General features: G+C 37.7%; 3 protein-coding genes across 3 annotated transcripts; 1 reads left to right on the plus strand and 2 right to left on the minus strand.

Annotated features, from left to right (window-relative positions):
• Positions 1–331: 331 nt before the first annotated feature.
• On the plus strand, positions 332–15,460 carry LOC113402788 (DNA-directed RNA polymerase III subunit RPC1). The gene is made up of 27 exons (XM_026643101.2): positions 332–522; positions 884–1,019; positions 1,937–2,086; positions 2,271–2,612; positions 2,916–3,070; positions 3,430–3,607; positions 4,473–4,610; positions 5,063–5,260; positions 5,628–5,752; positions 5,971–6,082; positions 6,555–6,787; positions 7,296–7,396; positions 8,266–8,401; positions 9,556–9,669; positions 10,104–10,223; positions 10,395–10,474; positions 10,774–10,887; positions 11,192–11,349; positions 12,184–12,356; positions 12,464–12,568; positions 12,938–13,127; positions 13,455–13,673; positions 13,926–14,044; positions 14,294–14,506; positions 14,581–14,674; positions 14,773–14,973; positions 15,197–15,460. The coding sequence occupies exons 1-27, from the start codon at positions 479–481 to the stop codon at positions 15,422–15,424; spliced, it is 4,176 nt and encodes a 1,391-aa protein (XP_026498886.2). The 5' UTR covers positions 332–478; the 3' UTR covers positions 15,425–15,460.
• An 881-nt stretch (positions 15,461–16,341) lies between these two features.
• On the minus strand, positions 16,342–26,952 carry LOC113402791 (retinol dehydrogenase 12-like). Its single transcript, XM_026643103.2, has 8 exons — positions 26,794–26,952; positions 20,661–20,736; positions 20,091–20,217; positions 19,500–19,636; positions 18,803–18,959; positions 17,925–18,093; positions 17,055–17,259; positions 16,342–16,500 (listed from the first exon to the last, which is right to left on the minus strand). The coding sequence occupies exons 2-8, from the start codon at positions 20,732–20,734 to the stop codon at positions 16,368–16,370; spliced, it is 1,002 nt and encodes a 333-aa protein (XP_026498888.1). The 5' UTR covers positions 20,735–20,736; positions 26,794–26,952; the 3' UTR covers positions 16,342–16,367.
• LOC113402789 (patj homolog) lies at positions 21,502–26,819 on the minus strand. The gene has a single exon (XM_026643102.2). The coding sequence runs from the start codon at positions 26,610–26,612 to the stop codon at positions 24,615–24,617; it is 1,998 nt and encodes a 665-aa protein (XP_026498887.2). The 5' UTR covers positions 26,613–26,819; the 3' UTR covers positions 21,502–24,614.
• Positions 26,953–27,791: the final 839 nt, after the last annotated feature.

Consider the following 27,791-nt stretch of genomic DNA (forward strand, 5'->3'; position numbering starts at 1 on the left):
CTAGCTTGTAATCAGATCGTTTATTAAATTTTTAGAAGTTTCGATACAAATTATATAATATATTTTGTATCGAAACTAGTAAATATCTTGTTTTTTCATCGATAATATATTAAGCTAATTACAAAATTCAATCTAAACTTTGACGTATTAACTTTGGACTTACAAAACCAATTGAAGAAAAATGTGTTACTTTTGATGTGATTGTATTTTAGTTTCAGTATATTGAGTTTTATTATTTTTAAATAGTATTTTTAAAATTGAAATGTTATCAAGAAAAAAAATGATAACTTTGAGTAAATTAAAAAACGTATGACAGATGTCAAAGACAGTTGTTACTTATTTGACGGTCGGTACTGTTTAATATTCCATGAATTATTTTAAAATGTGCGACTATTAGTAATTTCTTAAGTTTTAGACAGAAAAATAGTATGGTAGTAACTATATCTACATCCTGGAAGTATAAAGGCAAGAATTAAAAATGCCTAAGGAACAATATCGTGAAACATACGTCGGCAGAAAGATGTGAGTGAGGTTATGTTTACAACACAAAATATTTGAAACATATTATTTTATCATTAGTCATAGTCATCATTTCCAAAATAATTACAGTACGAGATTTGTGTATGTACTTAAATTTAGTTTTTTTTTTAAATAACAAGTTTGAAGTATAACATACATCCTACAATTATTTTTTATATTTATTAAGTAAGTACTACTTAATAACTTTTACATACGTACTTGTTACTTTATAACTTTATTTATTACTATTAATACTTATAATTAATTTAATCAATGAAAGTAAACGCTGATCTGATCTGATCTGGTCTATTATTTTGTGTTGCATTATTTTTTATGGGAAAATTACAGCTAAAACTTTTTTCAGCTCCCATGTTACGTTTAATGTGGACAGTGCCTCAGCTATCCAACAAGCAGCACACATCCAAGTCATTACCAAGAATTTGTATGCTCAGGACACACAGAGGGTACCAGCCAGCTATGGAGTACTTGATCGAAGAATGGTGTGTAATCTATTTATGGAGAGTTTGGAATGTTTTGTATTTAATATTAAATATACATGTGGTAAGTGACAAGATAGGTGGACATAGGCACCCGTGCAGTATTGCATTAAGAGAAAATCAGGTCCCTATCCAAAATTACTTAATAAATGTCAAAAATAGCACATACCATTAACATGTCATCATTTGGTTCCTAGGGGCTCTCTAACCTTACTTATACACTAGACCACTCTGCCCCGTGATAATTATACCACTGCCTAATACTGTGTGCTTTAAACATAGATCAGTAAACTATTTCAATTCCAATAATGATAATTGAATTATATATATTCAGTTGTATTAAAATAGTATAATAAATAATGAAATAATATGCTTGCAGTGTTCAAATAATTTATTGAATAAGAATGTTTTACTAAGGTATTATCTCTAATGTTAAATAGACAGAAGAGGATTGAGATTTATGTAAACAAAATAATGAGGAAATAATTTTTTTGGTATAATATGAAAAAACTAACTAACTTTTTCATAGAAAAATTAACTTATACCAGAAAATGTTCCATGTTTCGGTGGTGGAAGCTTCACATTGGTAAAATAAGGGTCTATATACAACTTTCAGATTGAAAAACAAATATAAAAGTCGGAATTCTCAGCTTTTCTCTATTATAATATGTATGTATTATACATGTAAACCTTCCTCTTGAATCACTCTGTTTGTTGATGAAAAACACATTGAAAACCATTCCATCATTTAAAAATCAAAGTGTGCAGATAGAAGGAAGCATCTTCATTTTATACTCTGTTATGATTATATTATAAATAGAAGCATTGTGCAGTGTCTCGATATTTAAATTTAAACAAGAGATATGACAAGCAAGAATTGAATGTTCCTATATATAAATAAAATTTTTTTTTTTGTTTAGGGAACCAATCAAAAAGATGCTAACTGTGAAACCTGCGGTCTCGGCTTAGCCGAGTGTGTGGGGCATTATGGCTACATAGATTTAGCCTTGCCTGTTTTTCACGTTGGCTACTTTCGATCTATAATAACAATACTTCAAACAATATGCAAGGTGAGTTAGGAATATGAGTTATTTCAAGTTTTTATATTATATATAAATTTTGTTCATAATGTATTTTGACATATGCTATAAAGTGTTCAATAAGACTGTTGGTTATTTTATCACAGATTAAAATTATTTATTGGTATCCATTTGAAGCTAGATTTCATAATACTCCTATACCTTTTTTAAACAGAATTGTGCAAAAGTAATGCTACAAGAGTCATTAAAAAAATCCTTCCGTCGAAAATTCACGCATCCGGAACTGTCGTACTTACATAAGAAAAATCTCCGGGCAGCTGTTCTTAAGAAGGCAAAGACATGCACCAAGTGTCCTCACTGCGACTCCCTGAACGGTATCGTCAAGAAGAGTCCAGCTGGTATTTTGAAGATTATCCATGACAAATACAGGAATAAGAAAATTTCGGATCCTATTGTCCAAAGAGTGCTGAGGGATTTCAACGAGGCCAAGGAAACAAACAAGGAGCTGGTGACAATGATTAATAGTGGACTGATTATTGAGCTTAGTCCACTAGAGGTAAGACAGAGATATTATAAATTTATAGTGGAACTTTTATTATGATATAGGCAGGTGGACAGAAAAATGAGCCACTTGATGGTAAGTGGTCACCACCACCCATAGAAATTGGCGACGTAAGAAATAATAACCATTCCTTATATCACCAACAATAATGTTATGTCCCATGTGCCTGTAGTTAAACTGTCTAACTCACCCTACAAACTAATAATGGTTCACAAACACTTGAAGAGGTGTTTCAACGCATGTTATGGTTTCAGCTCGAAATTTATACCAAATTATAGTTGTTCCATTATATTACAGGTGATCAACTTGTTCCGCCGTATTCCCGATGAAGATATCCCACTACTGGGCATGGACGTTAAGACTTCCAGACCTGAAGATTTGATATTAACACGTTTACCTGTCCCGCCGCTGTGTATCAGGCCGAGTGTCGCTTCTGATATCAAAGCTGGCACGTGAGTTCAAATCATAGATATATTCAAGTGAATGGTAGACACACACTCGTTTAACATACACACATCTCATTATGTAAGGATGATGATGTCGATGTGACTCTTCTCTCATTCTATGTTCTTGGTAAGAACGCGATCGGAATGAATTCGGGCGCAGATCGATTTACGTGCTCTCTGAGGCGCAGGGGTGTCTACACCAACTGCCAACTTCGAAACACCTGGTTGCCATGGAAACCAGGCGTTTGGGATATATAGCTTTATAAGCAAGCTTCGACCACAACTCTGAGACGACTTGCAGTATCTCTGTCCATTTCTGCATATAAGTTGTCAGTATTGGTAACAGCTGGTTACAATGTTTTCAGTAACGAAGATGACCTGACGATGAAGCAATCAGAAATCTTACTGATCAATGACGTAATATCCCGTCACGTGGCCAGCGGGGGCAAGAGCGAGCTGGTGCAAGAGGACTGGGACTACTTACAGCTGCACGTGGCGCTCTATATCAACAGCGAAATGTCTGGCATACCACTTTCTATGCAGGTTGGTTGACGTTTGATCTCTAAATACGGTATATGTATTAAAAATTTTTCATGAGAGCTTCAGTCAAGTTCGATATACTAAAATCTCATATTCAAACTTAAAATATACTTTATTCAAGTAGCCTTTTATAAGAATTTTTTAATCGTCATTTTACACAACTGTAATAAGTAAAGCTATCACCAGTGTGTCTGTGCTAATGAACTGTTCACATCATCACATTTAGTTTTAATGTCGACCTTGAAATTCAGTGAAGTATCCAACAAAAGAATGTCAAAAATACCTTCAACATAGAAAATGTACATCTTTTATATATACAAGGTATAGAAATGGACCTAAAATGTATCCTTGTGGAACACCCATTTTTAGTATAGACCCAGAAAACTTTATTCCATTAGTAACATTTATGTGGACGAACAACAATTACGTGGGCTACCTGATTGTAAGTAATCATAATCGTCCATAGACATTGGCGTCGTAAGCAATATTAACCATTCCTTACAACACCAATGCGCCATCAACGTAAGGAACTAAGATGTTATGTCCCTTGTGCCTGTAGTTACACTGCCTCACTCACTCTTCAAACCAGAATGCAAAAATACCGAGTAACTTTGTTTGGCGGTAAGAATATCTGACGATGCCCTACCACCAAGTAAACAGCGATCCAGGGTCTATCTATCTAATTGGAGGTATCTGTCTTGTACTTCGTGTCCGGAAGTAACTGAATATGTCGTGGAACTCGGTTTTTATATAAAGACAGCTCTATTCAAGAACATTCTGGAAGAGCAATAAATTATATTTGGCTTTGGAATCTATATGTCTGATTTACTTTTAATGAATTTATGTATTTTTTTAAATCTGCTTCTAGCCGAAGAAACCAGGTCGAGGTTTGGTGCAGCGCTTGAAAGGCAAGCAGGGTCGTTTCCGCGGGAACTTGTCCGGAAAGCGTGTAGACTTCTCCAGTCGAACTGTCATCTCGCCCGACCCCAACCTTCAGATCCAAGAGGCATGCTCTTAGTAACAATTAATCTTCTCTTAATATTAATATTGTTAAAAAGTTAAGAAAGGAAGAAGATATTGCTAAGTATTATTAATAACGATTTAAATTATTTTTTTTTGTTAATTTATTTATTTGATCACGACTGCCCGTACAAATTTTGACAGTGGAGTAAATGTTAACCACCCCATACATTGCCAATGCGTCACCTGGGCACCTTGGGCACTAAGATTATATCACTTTTTGTACTTTTAATTATACTGGCTCACTCCCTCCAAACCGAAACACAATAATACTTAATATTGCTAATAGTTGGTTAGATATGTGATGAGTTGATGGTACCTAAAAAAAATGTTACTTTTTGGGGGTTAGAACATGTGAGGTGTTTCTCGTACGGGCACAAATATAATAAAACGTAGTAAATTATTATTTGAGATGTTTCGAATCTTTTTTAAAAACAGGTCGGTGTTCCGGTACATGTAGCCAAGATTCTCACTTACCCGGAGCGGGTATTCCCCGCGAACCTGCAGTGGCTTCGGAAGCTAGTGTGCAACGGGCCTGACGTGCATCCTGGAGCGAACTACGTGCAGCAACGAGGAGTTAATCACAAGAAGTATCTCAAGTACGGCAACAGGGAGAAGATCGCGCAGGAGTTAAAGGTTCGTGGTTCGTTCAGTACTTAGGTTGCTTTCGTTAGTAAATTTTTTTCCTAAAGTTTTTAAGCGTTACTACTATACGAGCACGAATGGGATGCTGTGACACCTGTACCTACGACATTATATTTTTTGTATTTATTTTTATTATTTCTGGGATCCCGTAAAAAACTAAAAAAGTGGTATTTAAATATCCCATTGCTGGAAGTAATAGCTTTCTCTCTCATAGAGAAGTTTTGGGTAAGCCCCAAATCTTTCCGAGATGACAGGAGGCCCTAGCCCAGCAGGGGACATTTACAAGCTGTTAACAAGCGACGGCTTCCATATTCGTTCATTCGAAGTGTCCGGTGTTGACTCTCGCGTGGCGTTGCAGTGCGGCGACACGGTGGAGCGGCACCTGGTGGACGGCGACGTGGTGCTGTTCAACCGGCAGCCCTCGCTGCACAAGCTGTCCATCATGTGTCACCGCGCGCGCGTGCAGCCGCAGCGCACCTTCCGGTAATCGCCCCCCCCCGCCGTCAGGGGCTCTAATCACACACACGTACACGCGAGCACGCACACACGCACGCACGCACATTTTTTAAAGTAATAAATGAAGAATAGGTATTTAGGCTTATGCGTCAAAGACACGATATAAAAAACTGTATAATGTTTCCAAATTCAATGTAACAAACTGTAAATTGCTTAACATTGATGTTATTTGGTATACTTTTTAGGTTCAACGAGTGCGTGTGTACACCCTACAACGCAGATTTCGACGGTGACGAAATGAATATGCATCTGCCGCAGACTGAGGAGGCGAGGGCTGAGGCGCTAATACTCATGGGGGTTAGTAGTTGTGTTACAGCACTACAAGCTTACTTTGTGGAACGGCTGTCGCGGGCTGCACGCGCTCGAGTGGCGCCAAACAACAATACTTCTGTTTGAACGGTGAATTAGTCAGTCTAACTCCAGGCACAAAAGACATAACATATTAGTTACCAAGGTTGGTGGCGCATTGTGTAAGGGATGATTAATGTTACTATATACAGCGTCTATGAGCGGTGGTGACCATCAGGTGGGAAGTTCCTTCGTCCGCCCGTCTATATCATAAAAAAATAATGCAATGTAGAACAAAATCAATTCTTTTCTAGAAGAAGCCTCAATTTTAAATCACGATCGAAAATACATTTAACAGATTTGTATTATTTTTATGAAATATTATAATATTGTATTTATTTATACTTGATCAAGTTTTTTTGTTAAAACGTAACCTTATAACGTGATTCATAACAGATACATTATATTAATATATTTTTAGAACAAATCTAATCTCGTCACACCTCGAAATGGAGAACTCCTGATCGCAGCGACCCAGGATTTCATCACTGGCGGGTATCTTATCACCCAGCGGGATACGTTCTTCACGAAGGCGGAAGCGCAGCAACTCGCAAGCTGCCTGCTGGCCGGACCCGACAGCACCATGAGGATCGACATGCCACCACCAGCTATTCTCAAGCCGAGGAAGCTTTGGACCGGAAAACAAATATTTAGGTGAATATAGAATTTAAATTGATATTTTTGGGCATATTCGTAACTGAATCGTATTGCAAAGTTACAAATTTAATTAACTAATATGAAAAATCTGTGGAGTATCTATTTCTTATCTTTGGCAAAAGTAACAGCCTGTACATGTCCCACTGTTGTGATCAAGACTCCTCCCCTCCCTTTGAGGAGAAGGTTTAAAGCTAATACCACCACTTTCCTCCGTTGCGTTTTGGTGGATATATGTGTGGGCGAATTACATTTAAATATGGCACATGCAGTTTTCTCCGGGAGTTTTTCTTTCACCGCCGTATATTGAGTGGTGCTTGCATGTTTGGATTTGAATCCACATTGTCGGGTAAAACGCGAGCGTTCTAACCGCTGGGCCATCTCCAGATATCAAAGAAATAATATTGCATATCTAGTCGTAAATGTTGCAGTTGTTAAGTTAGGAAGTGTTACTGGAACGTAAGATTTGTTTATCGGACATCGATTTTAGTGTGACATTTTTTCGTAGTTTGATAATGAAGCCGAACGATCGCTGCGAAGTGAAAGCGAACTTGGAGACGAAGGGCAAGAACTACACCGGCAACAAGGACATGTGCGTGCAAGACTCATGTGAGTGTTGTATTGTAATTCATTCATAGCGACGTATAATTGGTGCATATAATAACTCTATAATTTAATTCGAACATATTGAATACAATGTATTGATGTGTGCTGGTGGATTAGCTATTCTACAAACATGAGTTCTATTTGTAAGTATGGGCCTGTAAATGTTCCAACATTGGGATAAGAGCTATTTTCCTTTTTGAGTGAGCAGTTTTAAAGCTTACTTCACATATTTGATGTATCAAGGTTTGGTTTACGTTGTATGCCGAGCACCAAATGAATTATTAATACAAATTATGCACTTGAAAATTGTGGTGCTACACCGTTTGAATCCACAGTCACAGCCACTTGGTCATCTCTAAATGTAAAGAACTGTCTAATGTCTGGTATACAGTGCAACACCTCTTCGAATATATTTGTTAACTATCATACTTAACTATATGTATTTGATACGGTTAGCTTTTAAATATACGCCGTACTTAAATTGCTATTGAGATATTGCTACGTGCCAATTTTAATTGGGATTGATGTCATTATGTCGGAGTCTACTTCATTCAAATTCTCATAAGCACATTTGAAAGATCCGGTTTGGAATTTATATTTTATCCCGAAGAACCGACATGAACCTTACGTAATTATTAAAACCAATTAAGTTACATATTAAGGGAATCTATAACAGTCTGGTCCAAACCTGTCCCTGGTGGGCTAAGGGCTCTTCACCCTTTGAGGAGAAGGCTTGGAGCTAATAACGCGCCGCAATGCTCGTTGGTAGGAAATCTGTTAAATATTTAATAACTTTGTTGTGAAATAATATGCTTTTGTTGCGATTTATTATGTTCATCCTGACCTGACTAAATGTTCCTACTTTAATTCAGATGTGATAATAAGGAACTCTGAGCTGATCTGTGGCTCGATGGACAAGAGTACCCTGGGCTCCGGCACGAAGACCAGCATTTTCTATATCCTGCTGCGCGACTGGGGCGAGGAGTTCGCAGTGCGCGGCATGTGGAGGTTAGGAATTAGTTACTTATACTTAAACTATGACGTTAACGAGTCACACAAATGTGGAGATGTAATGAGACAATGTTGAGTTCGTCTCTTTTATCTTTACTCTGCTTTACATCCCAAGTTCCTGGGTTAAAACCCTAGTCCAAAAACTTTGAGTAACAACTTGGAGTCTGAAAGTTGGATGTTTATACATTCCCGTACCTCAGTGCGAATCTTTCCAGTCGTGTCGGATTTGCCGTCCCTGCGACGAGCCTTATAATTATTTATTATTATTTATGAGGACGGTTAAATAAAACACATGTTTGCAGCCTGACGTCTAAGAGTATATTGAATTAATTATTATACTTTATTACAATGTTACATACTACATGCACTAATATATATTTCCATGATTATTAGTAATCATATTTTTAAGAAACTAGAACTTAAACACGCTACAGTCCCATCGGATTATGAGGCAAAAGAGAGCACACCTGTGTTTTCGCACACACGTGTGTGAAAACACAGATGATATATCCGGCGTAGTTGGTTAGTCTCCCTTGATTGGCCGCCTTAGTCGAAATCGGTCAGGTCGACATCACCCTCACTCTGCTTTAATTGGTCGAGCCGATATCACGCTATCTCGGAGCTCTGTGATTGGTCTCTGAAACGTGACGTAGAGTAACGTTGCCTACTTTTTGACTCATGTTCATATATAATAAATTTATTCGTTGTTTTAGTGTGTCTGTGTGTTCTCATTAGCAGAAAGTACATCATAAGATTTAGTAATAAATTATATTTATGATACGAAATATTGTAAAACATATGTAATGTTGAGCCGAGCCGAGATGGCCCAGTGGTTAGAACGCGTACATCTTAACCGATGATTTCGGGTTCAAACCCAGTCAAGCACCACTGAATTTTCATGTGCTTAATTTGTGTTTATAATTCATCTCGTGCTCGGCGGTGAGGGAAAACATCGCGAGGAAACCTGCACGTGTCTAATTTCAACGAAATTCTGCCACATGTGTATTCCACCAACCCGCATTGGAGCAGCGTGGTGGAATATGCTCCAAACCTTCTCCAAGGGAGAGGAGGCCTTAGCCCAGCAGTGGGAAATTTACAGGCTGCTAATGTAATGTAAAAAATGTATGTAATGTTTGTTTGTTATCCTTTAGGTTAGCACGTATGGCATCGTACTACATGATGAACAGAGGCTTCAGTTTCGGTATCATAGACGTGACTCCGGGCAAGAAACTTATAGAGGCTAAGAATAAGCTGCTGGAATCTGGGTAGGTGACGATCATTTTTTTATTTTAGAAATGTAATTGTTTTTACTTGCCCCGCAATCAATTTAAATCTCGTGTAAATAAATTAAATTGGTAAATAGAAGCGTCGTACTCAATAAGACCTCTCGACGACCTCCGTGGTCGAGTAGTGTGTACACCGGTTTTCATGGGTACGCCACTCCGAGGTCCCGGGTTCGATTCCCGGCCGAGTCGATGTACAAAAACTTCATTAGTTTTCTATGTTGTCTTGGGTCTGGGTGTTTGTGGTACCGTCGTTACTTCTGATGTCCATAACACAAGTGCTTTAGCTACTTACATTGGGATCAGAGTAATGTATGTGATGTTGTCCAATATTTATTTAATATTTATTTAATACAGCTTGCAGCACTTGGACTATTGGCATTAAGCATCATTTTATATTCACATTAAATCCGTAGGTATTCCAAGTGTGACGGCTATATCCTGGAGATGGAGAAGGGCACGTTGCAATCACAACCGGGCTGTACAATGGAGGAGACCCTGGAAGCAGTGATGCTCAGCGAGTTGAGCAGCATAAGGTCAGATTTTTGAGCAAATTCTTTAAATTGAGCATGATATTAGTCGTCATGGCTCAAGTTGGTTTGAAATAATATTTAATCTTTTGTAATATATAATTTGTATTGACATATCTCGTCTTTGCCTGATTTGTCAGTCGATGTTTAAATAATTTTACGATCTTGTCGATTTAGAGAGTTGGCGGCTAAGGCGTGTTTCCGTGAACTTCACCCCACCAACGCTCCTCTTATAATGGCGCAGAGTGGATCTAAGGGTGAGATTGTTTTCAATGAGCTTCTATGTAACTTCATCTGTTAGCAAGTGTGGAACCAACCTTGCAATTTAATACTAAGCCAGAAGCTCACAACCGAAAAATAATACCCATATTTGAAAGTGGCATTTTTATAAGAATTATGCTAAAGATTCTAAATATACTTCATTCATGTAGAGCTCTTAAAAGCACCGTAGAATTGTCATCTTAGAGGTTCGAATATACTTTTAAGGTCCTGAAATTATGTCTTGAAAAATGACTAGAAATGGTTTTTGTGTTTTGATGCATGGTCCCATTTCCAGGATCGAATATCAACATATCGCAGATGATCGCCTGCGTCGGTCAACAGGCGCTCAACGGCAAGCGGGTGCCCAACGGATTTGAAGACAGATCGCTTCCGCATTTCGAGAGGCATTGTACGTACGTTCATTACTAACAGAACTGTGATGGCGACTGATCATTGGTGCTTTAAGTAACTTTGGGAACTAATATGTTATGTCACATGTGTCTGTAGTTACACTGGCTCACTCACACTTCAAACCGGAACACAACAATATTAACAATTGCTGTTCGGCGATAGAATATCTGATGAGTGGGTGGTACCTTGGAAGATAAGGTAGCACACTGACCACTCTTGTAATTTTGAATGTGAATGTTTCGTGTTATGGCAGACATATTTGGATAAAACTTTATCGATTGTGTATTGTTTTATAATCATAGCAAAGATCCCCGCGGCGAGAGGATTCGTTGAGAACAGCTTCTATTCCGGCCTGACACCCACAGAGTTCTTCTTTCACACGATGGGAGGTCGCGAGGGTCTCGTCGACACCGCCGTGAAGACCGCGGAGACGGGCTACCTGCAGAGGAGACTTGTTAAGGTTAGTAGAAACTATTGGATCTCAAGAATTTGTTCTTATGCACGTATTAAATTGTTTTTGCTGCATCTGCGTAAGGTTCTGTGTTCAAATTTCAAGTCCGACCAAATAAAAATATATAAGTAATTTTTTTAATATATATGTCCCACTAAGAGCCGAGATGGCCCAGTGGTTAGAACGCGTGCATCTTAACCGATGATTTCGGGTTCAAACCCAGGCAGGCACCACTGAATTTTCATGTGCTTAATTTGTGTTTACAATTCATCTCGTGCTCGGCGGTGAAGGAAAACATCGTGAGGAAACCTGCATGTGTCTAATTTCACCGAAATTCTGCCACTTGTGTATTCCGCCAACCCGCATTGGAGCAGCGTGGTGAAATATGATCCATACCTTCTCCTCAACGGGAGAGGAGGCCTTAGCCCAGCAGTGGGAAATTTACAGGCTGATTATGTTATGATTATGTTATATGTCCCATTTGAAGATAAAGTTAGGAGCTTATTCTACCATATTGATCCAATGCGGGTCAGCGGATACAGGTTTGACAGATTCTCAACCGATACGTATAGGTATCCTCACGATGTTGTTTTCTCACAGCGAACGAGATAAATAAAATATACAGAGCACGTGGAAATTGCAAACATGCCCATTGAATTAGCAGTTTTCGGTTTTCGATATAGATTTAGGTTTTCCAACAACTGAACTATATTGGCCCAATTCACTCGAAAGCTAAGATTAGTTTTGTATATGCTGTATTTAACTTCGAAAAGGTTATTAACGGTTAAGGTGATTCATATGATAATATCAGCCGTATTGTACTGTAACGCGTCGCGCCGGCAGTCGCTGGAGGACCTGGTGCTGCACTACGACATGACGGTGCGCAACGCGACGGGCGAGGTGGTGCAGTTCCGCTACGGCAGCGACGGGCTGGACCCCAGCTACATGGAGGGCCGCGACCGCCCCGTGGACCTGGCGCGCGTGCTGCGCCACGTGCGCGCGCGCTGCCGCACCGGGTGCGCCCGCAGCTCGGGGCCATTTGCATACGCTAGCTATGCTAAATTCCATCTTTTCCTTGATCTCGACGTAATGTCATTAATGACTACTGTGATTTGTTTCACAGCGAGGAGGAACCGCTCGATGGCGATGGGATCGTAGTAGCGGCCGAGGAGACCCTCGCTCTGGACGACTTCAAGACCTGCCCTGATGAGTTCAAAGCTGAACTGCTGTGAGTACTCTACGTGATATAAATGCGTATTTTACAATTTGTAAAGTCGATTGTCCCGACCCGACACCGCGACGTTACACGGCGCTACGTCACGACCTTGTAACGTGTTTAATTGCCTAGTAGCCCTAAAGGTCGACGGTGGTAGGTTCTGTAAACTTAACTTAAAAGTACTAAAACTCGTAAATCGAATGTAATTATTTGTACATAAATTAACATTTGAGGAAGAATAAGATTTAGTCGGATTTATTATAAATGAAATAGTATACACGAGTGAAACCGAAAGACGAGAGAATTAAGCTGAAACGGTAATAAATGAACGGTAAAAAGCTAACGAAGCAGTTAACTCCATTGGTTTCATTAAATAAACAGAAACTTCCTGAAGACGATAGCAAGTAAGGTCCGCATTTTGCGGTCGAAGTACGCGGCGTGCGGGCCCGTCGCGCGCCAGCTGGAGCGCCTGACGCTGACGCAGCTCGTGCAGTTCATCCGCGTGTGCCACGACAAGTACCAGCGGAGCATCATCGAGCCCGGCACCGCCGTCGGCGCGCTCGCCGCGCAGGTGCGCACGCATACTACCCGTACTACCCATACATGCCCGTGCCCGCATTTGAATCTCCAGTGTGGACCCTCCTTGCCACCGCGTTGCCTACCATCGGATCTACAATGTTACGTCTCTTGTATTCTTAACAAAGCTTGCGCACTAATCGCAAGATATTCCACCCGTTTGGGCTGGTAAGTCATAATGATCAATCGTGATAAGTAAAGAAGAACATATTTGACATTCAGTAGTTAACAATGTTCTACTGACTTATGATACGGCGGGCGCAAACGCTGACTGACGTAGACCCAATTAAAGAGGATTAACAAATGATCTATTAAATTACAGAGTATAGGGGAGCCCGGTACGCAAATGACACTCAAGACGTTCCACTTCGCCGGCGTCGCGTCCATGAACATCACCCAGGGCGTGCCGCGGGTGAAGGAGATCATCAACGCGTCTCGCGTCATCTCCACGCCCATCATCACCGCGGAGCTGCTGGAGCCGCTCGACCAGGAGTTCGCGAGGCGGGTCAAGGGCCGCATCGAGAAAACCACCTTGGGGGAAGTGGGTAACCTTTTGTACTACCACTCATCCTTAATCATAGTACATTGGATTTATAAATAATTTTTAAACAATTTTCCCGAAGACCAATGAATATATGATTTCTTGTTTTTTTAATAAATTTATTGGGAAAACCGCGTTTTATGACTATTTTAATACGGTATATAACAGCCAATTGGTTTAATCTTATCGAAAAGTGCTTGAAAGTGCCTGTTTGAATAAAATATATGTTGATTTAAAGTAATATTTTGCCAGATAACGACGTACATAGACGAAGTGTACCTCCCGCACGAGTGCTTCCTCCTCATACGACTCGACGCGGAGCGCATCAGACTGCTGTGTCTAGAAGTTAACGTTCATTCCATCGTATATTCGTAAGTTCCTATTGCGACATATTTAATAAGATCTTTTCATTATATTGTTTTAAAGTCACAAATATATAATATACGAAGCAAAAAATCTACTTTTACTATAAACATACTTTACTTTTTTATACTTATTTGAAGATATTATGTTAATAAGTTTGATGTTAAGGTTCCAAGAGGTTGATAACTACTGTGCCCTTAATATAACTCTCAGTCATCGTTTGTTAAAGGTATTGGATTTGTGATTTTTTTTTATAGGATATGCACGTCAAAATTAAAAGTGAAACCAGGGAACGTGCAACCCGTCTCCGAGTGGGCCATCAAAGTGTACGCAGAGGCGAGCAAACACGGCGGCTGGCTCAACATGGCCATGCAGCAGCTCGCCAGGCAGCTGCCTTCTGTTGTGGTCAAGGGCCTGCCTAGGGTCTCGCGTGCGGTCATCGCCTGTGACGACACGGACTCCATCACCAGGTCAACAGAGCTCAGAACTTTCAATGCCCCTGCGTATTTATGGAATGTGAAAATGACACATTATTCTCTCACAGGTATAAGTTGTGCGTCGAAGGAGACGGACTGAGAGACGTCATCGCAACGTACGGCGTCGAGGGGAGGAAGACGACGTCCAACAATATCTTAGAGGTAACGTACGGACGTCTCATCCGGCTGCTCAAATACTTCATGCTATTTTGAATACGACTTATTCGATTCAGATTTAAGAGAAATGACTCGCGTGGCAGGTATACCACACGCTGGGCATCGAGGCGGCGACGTCCACCATCATGAGCGAGATCGAGGCGGTGATGGCGGGCCACGGGATGGCGGTGGACCGGCGCCACGTGGCGCTGCTGGCGGCCCAGATGTGCGCGCGCGGGGAGGTGCTGGGCATCACGCGCTACGGCCTCGCGCGCATGAAGGAGTCCGTGCTCAACCTGGCCAGCGTGAGTGCTGCTTAGTATAAAGACGGTTTGATTCGTCGTCTAACAATAATATACCTCCAGTGCATTTATATTTCCCGTATATTCGAATTGTTTCTAACACATTTAGACGAAATCACATAATACGATAACAATGACGATAACGACGTATGACTTCGTTAAGCGTGAGATATTGTACCTTACATCCAAATGGAGGAATAGGTAAACAAATATTCTGTCGTGTCAGTTCGAGAAGACGTCGGACCACCTGTTCGACGCGGCGTACTACGGGCAGCGGGACCGCATCGAGGGCGTGTCGGAGTGCATCATCCTGGGCGTGCCGGCCGGCATCGGCACCGGCGTGCTGCAGCTGCTGCACGCGCACGAGCCCGCGCACGCGCACGCACACGCACACGCACACGCGCCCACGCTGCTCTTCGACAACCCCGACTACCACTCCTCCATATGGGAGTAGAGATAATAATATTAAAAATTAAACTAATGCCCAGCATACCTGTCTTTTTTTTGCAATGTTCCTAATTTATGAGTATATCTTAATGGCATAAGTTACGACCAGGTCCATTACTTTCTATAACAATGGCTTGTAATTTTTATATACGAGTTGGAATTGCGGAGCGAAGGCTCCTCGCGTGGGATAATATTATCATGTTACTTCAGACTTGATAAACTCAACTAATATTTTGCTAGTTGGTCGATCTCTATACTCAAAATGGAGATTTAATATGTACATATTTCTTCTATATTATGAATATTTATTATCTATGAAAAAACAAAACTAACTTCTTCTAATGTACATATATATACGGGGAATAGATATATTTTAATCAATCTATATAATTTTTTTAAATGACGATTCAAAAGTGCTTGTAAAGGCCTACTTGAACAAAGTATATCTTGATTTAGGGTAAAGGAATTTTAAATAAAACTAAATAATTTTTATTTATTTTTATTAACATAAAAACTAATATCAACCCAGTCTAAATCTCGAAACAATAAATGCAAACTAATTAAATAATTTACAAGCCTTACGAACTAGTTTAAAGCAGGTATCTCCATGAAATGTCAATGTGACGTTTGAGGCCAGCGGTTGAGAACATTTCGAGTGTCTGACGAGCGCTTTTAACAAAGTTAGCATGTCGAATGTAATTCTCGAATAGATCGAAAGTCACTAGAAATAAAATAAAATGTATTATTGATAAAAATAATGCTTATAGAACTTAAAACTAGCACATAATATCATCTATTTTAGACTTAAGCAATATTAACATATTAATAATTACATCCTGTATGTTCCAAACATTCTGTTAAAACGGCGGTAACTTTTTTTTTTAATATTTCAACAGTCCTATTCTGTGTTATGTAGCCGAGTACCTGCTTTATTTATTTCTAAAACGCTACTAAGCCGCTTGAGATATTCGGAGCGCCTCCTTGTGCTGGTCCAGTTTGGTCCACCTCTCGCTCACCTTCCACAACCACTGTCCGAGCTCGTAATCCTGTGCCGTTTCAGATGGAATCGCTTTTTTCATGTCCCTATTCAAATTAAAATATTATTTTATAAAAAAATATAATAAAATAACATACATACATACATAAGCAGCCTGTAAATTTCTCACTGCTGGGCTAAGGCTTCCGCGGGTTGGTGGAATACACATGTGGCAGAATCTCGTTGAAATTAGACACATGCAGGTTTCCTCCACCGCCAAGCACGAGATGAATTATACACACAAATTAAGCACATGAAAATTCAGTGGCGCCTGCCTGGGTTTGAACCCGAAATCATCGGTTAAGATGCACGCGTTCTAACCACTGGGCCATCTCGGCTCTTATAAAATAACAAATACATGTTTAATTATTAAATACACGTATTTTAAAATAATTAATTAAATAAATGAGTTAATTATTATTATTTAAACCCGGAAGTAGAGAAAGTCGGCGAAGGAAGGTCTGGTTACCGTTTGCCGTCACGGCGTACGAGTCGGTCCTACCTTCCAAAGCGCGCCGACAGATACTTCACATCAAAACTAAAAGCACAATTAGGCATTAAAATAAATATTTAAGGTAACCATAACTAAAGATATCCTTACACGAAGTAATCCCCAGCGCTATTCTGAAGTTTCGGATCCAGAGCCGCGTGTACGATCACCTGGGCGCCAGTTCTGGCGAGCTTCATGACAGGCCAGAATATCGGGTACACGATGAAACGTGTCACGCTCTTCATCATGGCCATGTGTCTCGTGAGGTTCGTGTCTGAGAAGCCAGGGTCCACCGCTGCGACAGCTACACCGGTTTCTGTAATCGTACTCTTGGAGTCACAAAGGTTTCCCGTAAAAGTTTATATGTGTTCCAGTGCTGGGGAAAGTCCCCATCTCAGAAATTACATTACAGTTAATTCAGCTGTTCTGGTATAGGTTACCAACCTATACCAGAACAGCTGAATTAACTATTAATTAATATGTAAATCCTATAATACCAATTGTAGGATTTACATTATAACTATAAACGACCGCCGACGTCCCGCCCCGAGTAAGTTAAACTAAATACTGCAGGTCGTGTATATCAGGCGAGAACAGGCAAACGTATCTGGCGCTCAGCCGCCGCGCGCTTACGTAGGAAATGACGTCATCGTCAATGATTGAAAGATCTTATATTTAATTTGCAATCTAATTTCTAAAATATTTTCAACTTTAATGTATAACTTTTAATTCGTAATTTATTGGTAGAAATGTAAGCGGTTTATTTGGACGATCAAATTGTAAATATACACAATAATCATCTTATTGCTTAATTATATTTTAAGTTATGCAAGCAAGCAAGTGTTATTACACTATCAAGAAGTCACTACAAGTAAGTATGTATGGAATTAATACAAAATATCGATGTTTGGGTACTACTAAATTCCGTAACTCTAATAAGAGTTAAGGTCGTCCCAGAATTTGTGGAAATGAATGCCTCACCAAGCATTCTTCTGCCCAGTTCCCTCGCGAATAGGACGTTGGCGAGCTTGCTCTGGTTATAAGCAGCCACGGGATCGTAGTTGGTCGACATGTTGAGGTCGTCCGTATATATCTTGCCTTTCGCGTGTGCGCTGCACGTGACCACCACCACGCGACTGGGTGTTGATTTCTGTTGAAAAAGTTCGTTTTTGTGTTAAGAAATACTATGTTTAACGTTACAGAAATATAAGATTCACTTTTTTTATATAAGCTTTGATGATTCAAAAACATACTGCATTTTACTCAGTGCTAGGGCTCTGTGCGTGCCTGTCTGGGTACGTACCATCCACTCATTAGATATTCTACCGCCACACAGCTATAGATAGTTAGTATTTGAAGGGCGAGTAAGGCAGTGTGACAAGGCCAAGGGACATAACTTCTAAGTTCCCTTGGCGATTTAACGATGTAAGGAATGGCTAATATTTATTACAGCGTCGATGTCTGAGCTGTGGTGACCACTCCATATCAGCTCATTTGCGCTACAGCCTATCGTTATCATAAATCGTAGTAAGATAAAAATGATATCTGTGAATCTTTGAATTCATTAAATTCTTCGAACTCTAATAAACACCGAATCATTTTAGTAAATGACATAAATTATAATTAAAGTATATGTTCGGCGAATCCAGTATACAGTCTTGCAACCACACGATGACAAAAGCCAAATAAATAATATCACGCGAAAGCGAATTGATGCGAGGTCGAGAGCTCGAATGATCTATGATATTAAGTAATACTCGTAGATTTACGAAAAACTAGCATAGCAAATCGCATGGAATACGTAAATTTAAACTTGTTTATTAGTTACTTGAATAGTCTGCACGTAAAGTAGTGTTTACTTTTAGTGTGTCTAGCAGCAATTCCGTCAGCAGGAAGTGCCCGAAGTGGTTCGTGCCGAGCTGGGTCTCGAAGCCGTCGCGCGTGACGCCCTTGGGCGTCTGCATGACTCCCGCGTTGTTCACTAGCACGTGGACGTGCGGTTCTTCTTTTTTAAACCTGACAAAAATAATTATGTTTTCCTTTAATTTTGCCAAATTATTTGGCATTCATTAATTGTTTTATTATTCAATTATGCCATGTAACGCGGAATAGTAAGTAAATTAAGGCCTACTCTTCTTTTAAGAAGAACGTTAGGAGCTAAATCCACCACGCTTCTTCGGTGCGGGTTTGTGACTATATATATGGCAAATGTCGTTGAAATTAGACACATGCGAGTTTACTCAAGACGTTTTCCTACACCGCCGTGCACGAGATTATAAAAACAATTGAAGGCCCCCAGTGAGGAAAGGACGACATTAGTTTAAAACTATCGAAAACCTAACTTTTTCAATAGACGGCTCGAATTCTGTTAATATAATACAAAGATCCCACTAATATTCTAGTTTTTAAAATATTCCAATTACAAAAAAAAAAAAAATTTAGTTGGTAACTATAAAGGATTATCAAGTCTATCATAAAGAACTGTTCGAGATTTGAAGAATGTAATTGTTTCAAAACATACGTAATAAAATGTAATAAAAATAAAGACTGTTTAACCTGTCCACAAAATTCCTAATTGATTCGGTACTGGCGAGGTCGCAGGGTCGACAGTACACGAACTTGTTGTTAGTCTCCAGGACGATTTCACGACGAACCTCTTCGCACTTCGTCATGTCGCGACACGCCATGAACACCTTAAAGGAACAAAAAAAAAAAAACAAAACTAATATAAATTGTCTTCACAGAGTAAAACGTTTGGTAAATATATTTCTATATAATACTAGACAAAGAATTTACAAGAACAGAAAAACAGGTTTTATTAAGCATCCGCTTAATAAATAAGAGACTACAAAGTGTGCGACTGGGTATGTAGAATTTCACAACGAAAAAATTATAGTTATATTTACGTCGCGATTCGTCTGCAGAAGATTTTTACACTAATAAATTATCCTTTAAAAAGTTCTCTATCCAAAAAATGGACTTTTTCAAGTTAGTTAAGTAAAAAAAATAGTAAAATTGTCTAAGTCTAAATCTCATTGTCTTTGATTTGACTTTGTAGAGTAGTCTGCAGTAATAATCAGTGTATACTAAGGTCTAAGGTCTGAGAACTCAAAGTGATGATTATACAGTTGATTAATTTAACGGAACCTTAGCCCCACGTTTGGCGAACTCCCAAGTAGCCTCTTTGCCTATGCCGCTTGTAGCTCCTGTAACGATCACCGTTTTCCCTTCTGCCATTACAGTTTTGTCGAAAGGTACTCCGCCATGTATGTCCCTAAAATATTACAGAAGATAATTAAAACAATTATTAAAGACGTTTTAATTTGATTTTTTTTACAACAAGGTAGTGATCATTAAAAGCATAGGTAAATCGTAAACCAATTATTTAGTTTTTATATATTAAGTACTTAGAAGATAATGTCTAAACAGATGTTTCCGTGTCTTCTTTGTGATGTATTAGAACATTGCCATAATTTAGGATATAAAATATGTCCAATAAAATATTTATAAATGATTTCTCACTTGCATCCTTTGCGATTAGAGCAGAAAGTTTGCAAGTAGAAATCAATTTGCTTACAAATAAATATATATCTTGTTTTGCGTATTGGTGCAGATAATATTTGGAGCGACATTATGCTTACAAATACATTACGTAATAATATAAGTATTTAAGAACTTAGTCTTATTCTATTTGTTATGATGAGTATCTTAACTTACTTAAAAATGCACAGCGCGCCCGCCCCCGCCGCCAGACCGGTGAAGATTGTGATAGGTAAGTTGGGCACCCACATTGCTGGTGAAAATAACACGTAAATACACAACAAATTTAATATTTATTATTAGTATTGTATATATCCCTTCGCAGGGATATATTAAATATATATATCCTATCAATATAGGTATATATCCGTTCAAAGTTTCCATGCCCTTGTTGAAATTAAAGGTAATTTTATATTTTTGCTTTCTATGCAACCGATAATCCCTGTCTCGGACAGCACGTTGAGACAGGTAACGTGGTCTAGCTACCTACCTCATATCTTCGGTCATGGGGAATTGATGGTAATGCTTACAATGAGAATGTAACTGTTTTGTAAATTTTCCTAACATTTATCACTGGCTGGCAATCGTGAATAATTATTTGTTTCAATTTTATCGTTTTTCATGTAAAGAACTGCAAGAGACGTAACATGATGCTTAGCGCCTATCGACATATGGAAAGTGTGAGGAATCCCTAATATTTCTTACAATCATAATATCTACGACCCACCGGTTACCATAAGGGGGCCTATTAAATAGTTTCCCTTTCGATGAATATAATATGCATGTCGTTTACATATCAATGACATAAAAATCAAGATTTTTACAAGAACTATTCTTCGGGGAGGGCAAGCATTGTCAACTTTTTAATTCCAGAATTTCGAGATTTTTTAAACCCAAGGAATTGGTTCCTTCAGCCTTATAACTTCTACGCCAACGAAACATTTTTTATCCCTATTGATTGTTAGTAAACAATTAAAAATTTTATTGGGAATGTGAGGTTATATAAATAAAAAAAATATTTACTAAGACATTCCTTATGTTTATTTCATGTTAGTGTATGCCTAAACGCCGTGTCGTCACACGTACAGCGCGCACATAATACGATAAACTATTCATAATTAAAAAGATAATCAGAAATATACGAGAACAGAGTACAGTATAACATTTACGAGTCAAACCGACAAAGATCTGGCAGGTACACAGTATACTTAATAAATAATAGATTTTAACGTAAATCTTGTAAATATTATTAAAAGTAAAAAAGTGGCAAGAATCGATCCACAACCACGATGCATAGTAGGAACTAGAAAAGGCAATCAATGATCGTAAAAATTACACGCATTATCGTATATTTCTGACTTTATGTAATAATACTTTAATTTTATCCAGAAACAAGAGAATTGGTATCGACGGACCTGAGAATATCTAGCGAAGCGCAGAACATGTTTTGGTGGCGCAATTTTTTATTAATTTATTTCGGATTTTTAATTAAACAAAATACTCTGCGCTGCGATTTGCCAGATCCAGAGTCCTAGTTGTATTGGCTGGGTGTTTGTTGATGCAATCCATTTTAAGAAGATTCAAATTGGTGTTTTATGCTGTAGAGTTATTCTGTAAGACGACACTTGAACTCGGAACACGGGCGTGAAATATCAAAGTGATATGTGACATTGAGAATTATAAAATTTATAGGATCACGCATTAAGATGGCGTATCACCGTTATTTGTCAACATTTCACGAGTGAGATACGAAGTGAATTCTTACAGAATCGCACTGTTAGCCCTTTCAACCTCACACGGTACAAACCAATTGTCTAAAAAATATATTACGTCGTGAACAGTCAGATGAAATGTGAATTTATGAATTATTTTATATTAATTTATTGAAACATTTTATAAAATTATCTTTCTTTTTTCTCAAACTTTGCTATAAAATATCTCGTAATATTATTTTATCATGGTAATAATATAAAACTTTAAAAAGCATTTAAACACGTTTGTCGATCCCATAACACAATATCATAAACTTTAATCATGATTCGTTTAACTTCAGGCATAAAAAATAACACAGATCTGACTGTTCACAAGAAATAATAAAGATAAAATAGCAATATAAAATTCCTTTTATAATTCAAACAGCATAAAAAACTACAATCATTTTTTTTAGTACGCCATTGTTGACGACACTCGAATTCTAGGTATTGTTTTAGATGACTATAAATTCTAGACAGATACTACACTTGATGGATAATAAAGGCATATATTATATTATTAATTATACATGAGACCACCGGACGAGGGAAGAAACATTTTGTTACGTTTAACGGTTTCTATAAAAAACATACATGCTGAAAAAACAAAAAATATTTTTAATCTTTATTTTAAAATTAAACGATAGCATGAAATGTCTTAACAATATAATCAGATACGTTGCGACTTCACTAAAATAGTTGGCAATTTATGTTTGTGATTTAACAAAAAGACAACAACGAAGAAGCAACAATGTTGGTCACTTTCTGAAGGATAAAGTTTTTTGTTGACAATAGAAAGATTCTGCGTGACGACAGCATAAATTGCCACTTTTAGTTTAGTGGAGACGTAGCTTTAGATCTACATAAAATGAATCTATGTACTATGTTAATTCTATTAATATAAATATAAAATTGACTGTTTTGTTAGTAGTTAGCACTAGTGATGCACCGAATGTATTTGGCCGAATGTTACGATATTTTATACGCTATTGATTAACTTGACCGTATTTAGCTAGGTATGTTTTACTTATCGTGTGATAAACATACATATGTATATACTTGAGACACGTGTGACAATTCAATCGTTTATAATAAAAAAATATCACACGTACCTACCACAATATATATCTAAGATGGCTACACTTACAGCTTAAGATGATTGTAAATTTTTGTATCGAATATTCGGCCGTTTATATGTATTCGTTCGGCACATAACTATTTAGTACACTAATTTTTAATAAAACACATTGAACATACAAAATAATTAATTATGTAAACACAGAAATTATTTGTAAACATTAATATGTAAATAAAAATATCACATGTGCATCTTAAATTTATAGTGCACTTACTTTTTTGAGGGTACAACGACGACTAGGAACCCTTTTTCCTTTTTAATATTTTGAACTCCAATTTATTATAATGTTGAGAAAAGGTACAAAGTATTTAATACTGTATAATCTTATTTTCAATAAATTAATATATTATATAAATTTATTTAAATATAGATAATAAATACACACATATTAAAACATATCCCACATAAAAACAAAAAAAGATACTTTCAAGGGAAGCAAGAAAACATTTAACTATTGTGTAAAACATCTTATAAATATACTTTAGTACGTCTATATGTTTATGAGATTCTAATTTATTTATTTACATATAATAGAAGATATTTTATTTAATTGCTCCCTTAGTTTAACATCTACAATATTCGTGTTATACTATAATTCTACCTAACTCTATGGGATGATCCAAAAGTGGTGTTATGTGATATTTTTATAAATCTATAAAATCCTCATTCTGATAAATGTATAGTACTTTGAATCCTAAAAAAAACCTATAAAAAAAACAAAATGCCTGACATTCATCCACTATTTAATTTGGTAATGTTTTAATGTATATGTTTTAACATAATAATGTACAAAAACCGAAAATTATATTTGAACTATACATTGTATCTTTACTTTGATATATGTTGAAAGCAATGGGTATATAAATAGTTGTTTTATTCTGTGTTAATGTTATACAAATATATACATGTAATAAAATCTGTGCAATACAAAAGGGCATGTGATTTAAAATGTACAATTATCTAGTAAAGCGTCAGGTATTATTGTATTGCAGATCTTGAGCCCAGTTTTCATGAGCTGAGGACATTTAAATGCCACATGAAACTTATCTATACGATCTATGGTGCGATTGCCTTTCTAAAAACCTAACATTTGTAGTGTAAAATTTAGGCTTAATCTGTATCTACCATTTTATATTCTGCGTTTTAAACGCTAAGTGTAAATCATGCTTAACTAAGCGTAAAATAGATATGGTTTTAACGTTGACTAGTCGTAACACAGTGAGTTAAATCATGGAGTTAAGATTAGCTCGCTTTTGTGTTCAGTGTAGTAGTGCTTTTCGATTTTGAATTATCATTTGATGGTAGTGGTCTTGCTATACCGACACGAACAATTCCCCTAGGAGCTCCTTTCAAGGCCTGCACTGCTTGGTCAAGGGTTGCATTTTTTATACTACCTCCGTTTACTGACATCACTCTATCTCCAGGTGAAATTTGACCATTCTTCTCTGCTACACCACCGGGTACCAAGCTTCTGACTACAATTACGGTGCCATTAGGATCCACTGGATCTTGATAATCTAGAATTGAGAAACCAAGTCCTTGATCGCCTTTAATTAATTCCACAATATCCTCTCTACTTTGCCACATGGCTAAGCCAGACACACATTCTAAGGACTTGGATTTTTTGGACTGACTGGAGTGATTAGTCAATGTTGCAGTACTAGATGTGTTTATGGATGTGTCTGATTGAGCTTTTACAAGAGTAGTTAAATTGTTTAGGCTTCCAGATATAATTTTCCTTGCTTCGAAGCCTTCTCGGTCCTGTGCTAAATTAATAACAGGCCTGGGCCCGCTATCAGTGTTGCTTCGTGCACAAACTAGACGCACACGATTGGGTAGCTGTTTGAGAATATTTACAACTTCTGTATGTGTCAAGCCATGCAACCTGTATTCATTAACTTCGAGTAGCTCATCCCCAGCCGTAAGCATTCCTTGCTGTCCAACTGGCCCTTCAGGAAGAACAGATCTTATATAGTGATGGGGTCTCACTTCCTGACCCCCTTCTACATCCACTGTCCCCTCTAGACTTATTCCTAAACCTGAAAGCTTGTGTACTTCTGCCACTAATATCTCTTTTTCTGGTCCAATTTCTTCTCCCCATTTCTTTTTAATCACTTCTTCATCTACTGCCAATATTGCATCAATTCTTCTATCTAATTCTTCTTGGGTTGGTTCATTTTCTTCATGTTCATTATCATCTCCAACTTCTAAAACACTTGAATCAATAGTAGTGTTAGACACAGGCTCTGGTTCAATTTCAACTGTACTGTTGTCAGCTTGTGAAGGCACTGGAAACCATGTGAGGGTGGTAGCTGATGGTGAGGGTGATGTTGGTCTCTCCTCATTGAATATGGCTAACTGAAGATGTTCAAACTTTGGACCCCTCAAGTATCTTTCTAAAACTAAATGCACCGATATACCAGTGTTTCTCAGTATCTCCACAGCCTGAGGATTACTTTTATCAGCCAAGGAGACACCATCAACTTCAATTATTCTATCGTTAAGCCTGATTTTACCACTTTGTTCAGCACTACTGCCTTCTATTATACTTTTCACAAATATTCCTGATAATTCTTCTTTTTCACATACATATCCAGCCACAGTTATACCTAAACCATACACATTCTTGTTTAAATCCACATGCACAATGTCCACCTCAGGTAAAGTTGGTATTTCTACTGGTACTGTTATTGTTATAGTTGGCGAAATGTTGTCAGCTATGATTGGGTTAACTGTGATCTGCTGTGGATTCTCGCCTAACACGCTGACAGCCGCTACCAAGTTCTCAACATCGCCATTTATATAGTCAGTGTAACATTGTGATAAATCATACACAGCGCCATAACCCGTTTCTATTAAATGACGATCGAGAAGTTCAGGGTCGGCTAGCAGCTTCGTAGGTACCAGAGCTGTCCCTGGAAGCGGGGCACGTAGTGCAGCAGCAGGATCCGCCGGCCTTGCGACTAGTAGGCGAACAGTTGGGCCCGCCTGTCGCAGGACAGCGGCAACTTGTTCTGAGGTGAATCCTCGCAAGTTCACTGATCCAACCTGCAGTACGTGATCTCCGCTTTGCAGTCGCCCGTCTTTATCAGCTATTCCACCGGGAAGCACATACTTAATCACCACGCCCGTGCTCCTGCCGCCGACTAAGTTAAAACCCAATCCATTGCCATCATTTATAAGCTCAACCACTTCCACCTGCGCCCACTCCGTGCTCAGTACCATCGTTTTCCTAACCATCGGAGCCTTTAGAAGTTACGTGATGTGCACGACGAGGTTATGATCGCCCAAAACATACATCGCGATTAGGAAAATGATAATAGCTAACTTTTTTTACTTGCACAACAATAAAAAAATATATGGTTCGCAGCCGTTAACGCAAAATTTTTGTAAATTATATATAAAAATGACATTTACATACTTGCTGAATTGGAGACAGCGAGAATGTGGCCAGCTTCCAGCAGGTATACTCAATGAATAGCTATGGTAAATGTCAAAAAGTGATATTTTATTATTTTAAATTAATTATATATTCTTTATTAATTTTATATTCATAAATTGAAATAAAATAATAATTTTACTTATAATAAAACTGTATGTATGTAGTATACACTGTAAACTTGAAATGTAATATTGTTTTCTTATCTCAATGATAGATGTCGTTAAAACCATAGGTTACGTTAGCTTGAGTTTATGTTGTGCCACTCATCAAGAGATGGCACTATTGAGACTTTTGAAACTTATAGTTTCTTGTTTTTATTTTAACTTTTAATATTCACTTAAGTAAGTTAAGAAATATTTATGTCCAAATATCTATATGTGTATATATGTATAATACAACAAACATTTTCATTTCTAAATTCCTTATAATTTTTATTTTTTGATATGATTTCTTTAAAGATCTTAAGGAATAAATATGAACAACCAATTTACTATAACACTATCCCAATTAACTATATAAATTCACTATAATTTTACCTCCAAAGTTCAAATAACAGCTTAGGCGACATTTGAAAAGGCTTTTTTATGCAAATTCGTAATAAATTTAATAGACACTCCAAGCTCTCGATTAAGCTATCGCGTAAATTAGATGTCAAATGTTGTTTTTTTTTGTATTTTGTAGTATTGTGGTTGGAATAGACTATACATAAATATTTCTTTAGCCTAATATTAATATTTCCTAAGTGCCTCGAAATACAATTTTTTCAAGAACATTAAATTAGTTATTGTAAATATTAATTAGTAAAATAATCGCCGTCATATGAGTTCCGGTAACTATTGTTGATAAATGCCTACGTATTGAAAATAGATAATTCAAAAGTTGTTGGTATTAAAATATACTTAAAGGTTTCGTTAAGTATAAGAAATTCAAACGTCAAAAAGGTTTTTTTAAACACTAATGAAGACAATAAAAAAATA

Source organism: Vanessa tameamea, chromosome 19 (genome assembly GCF_037043105.1).
Source record: "Vanessa tameamea isolate UH-Manoa-2023 chromosome 19, ilVanTame1 primary haplotype, whole genome shotgun sequence".
Taxonomy (NCBI): Eukaryota; Metazoa; Arthropoda; class Insecta; order Lepidoptera; family Nymphalidae; genus Vanessa; species Vanessa tameamea.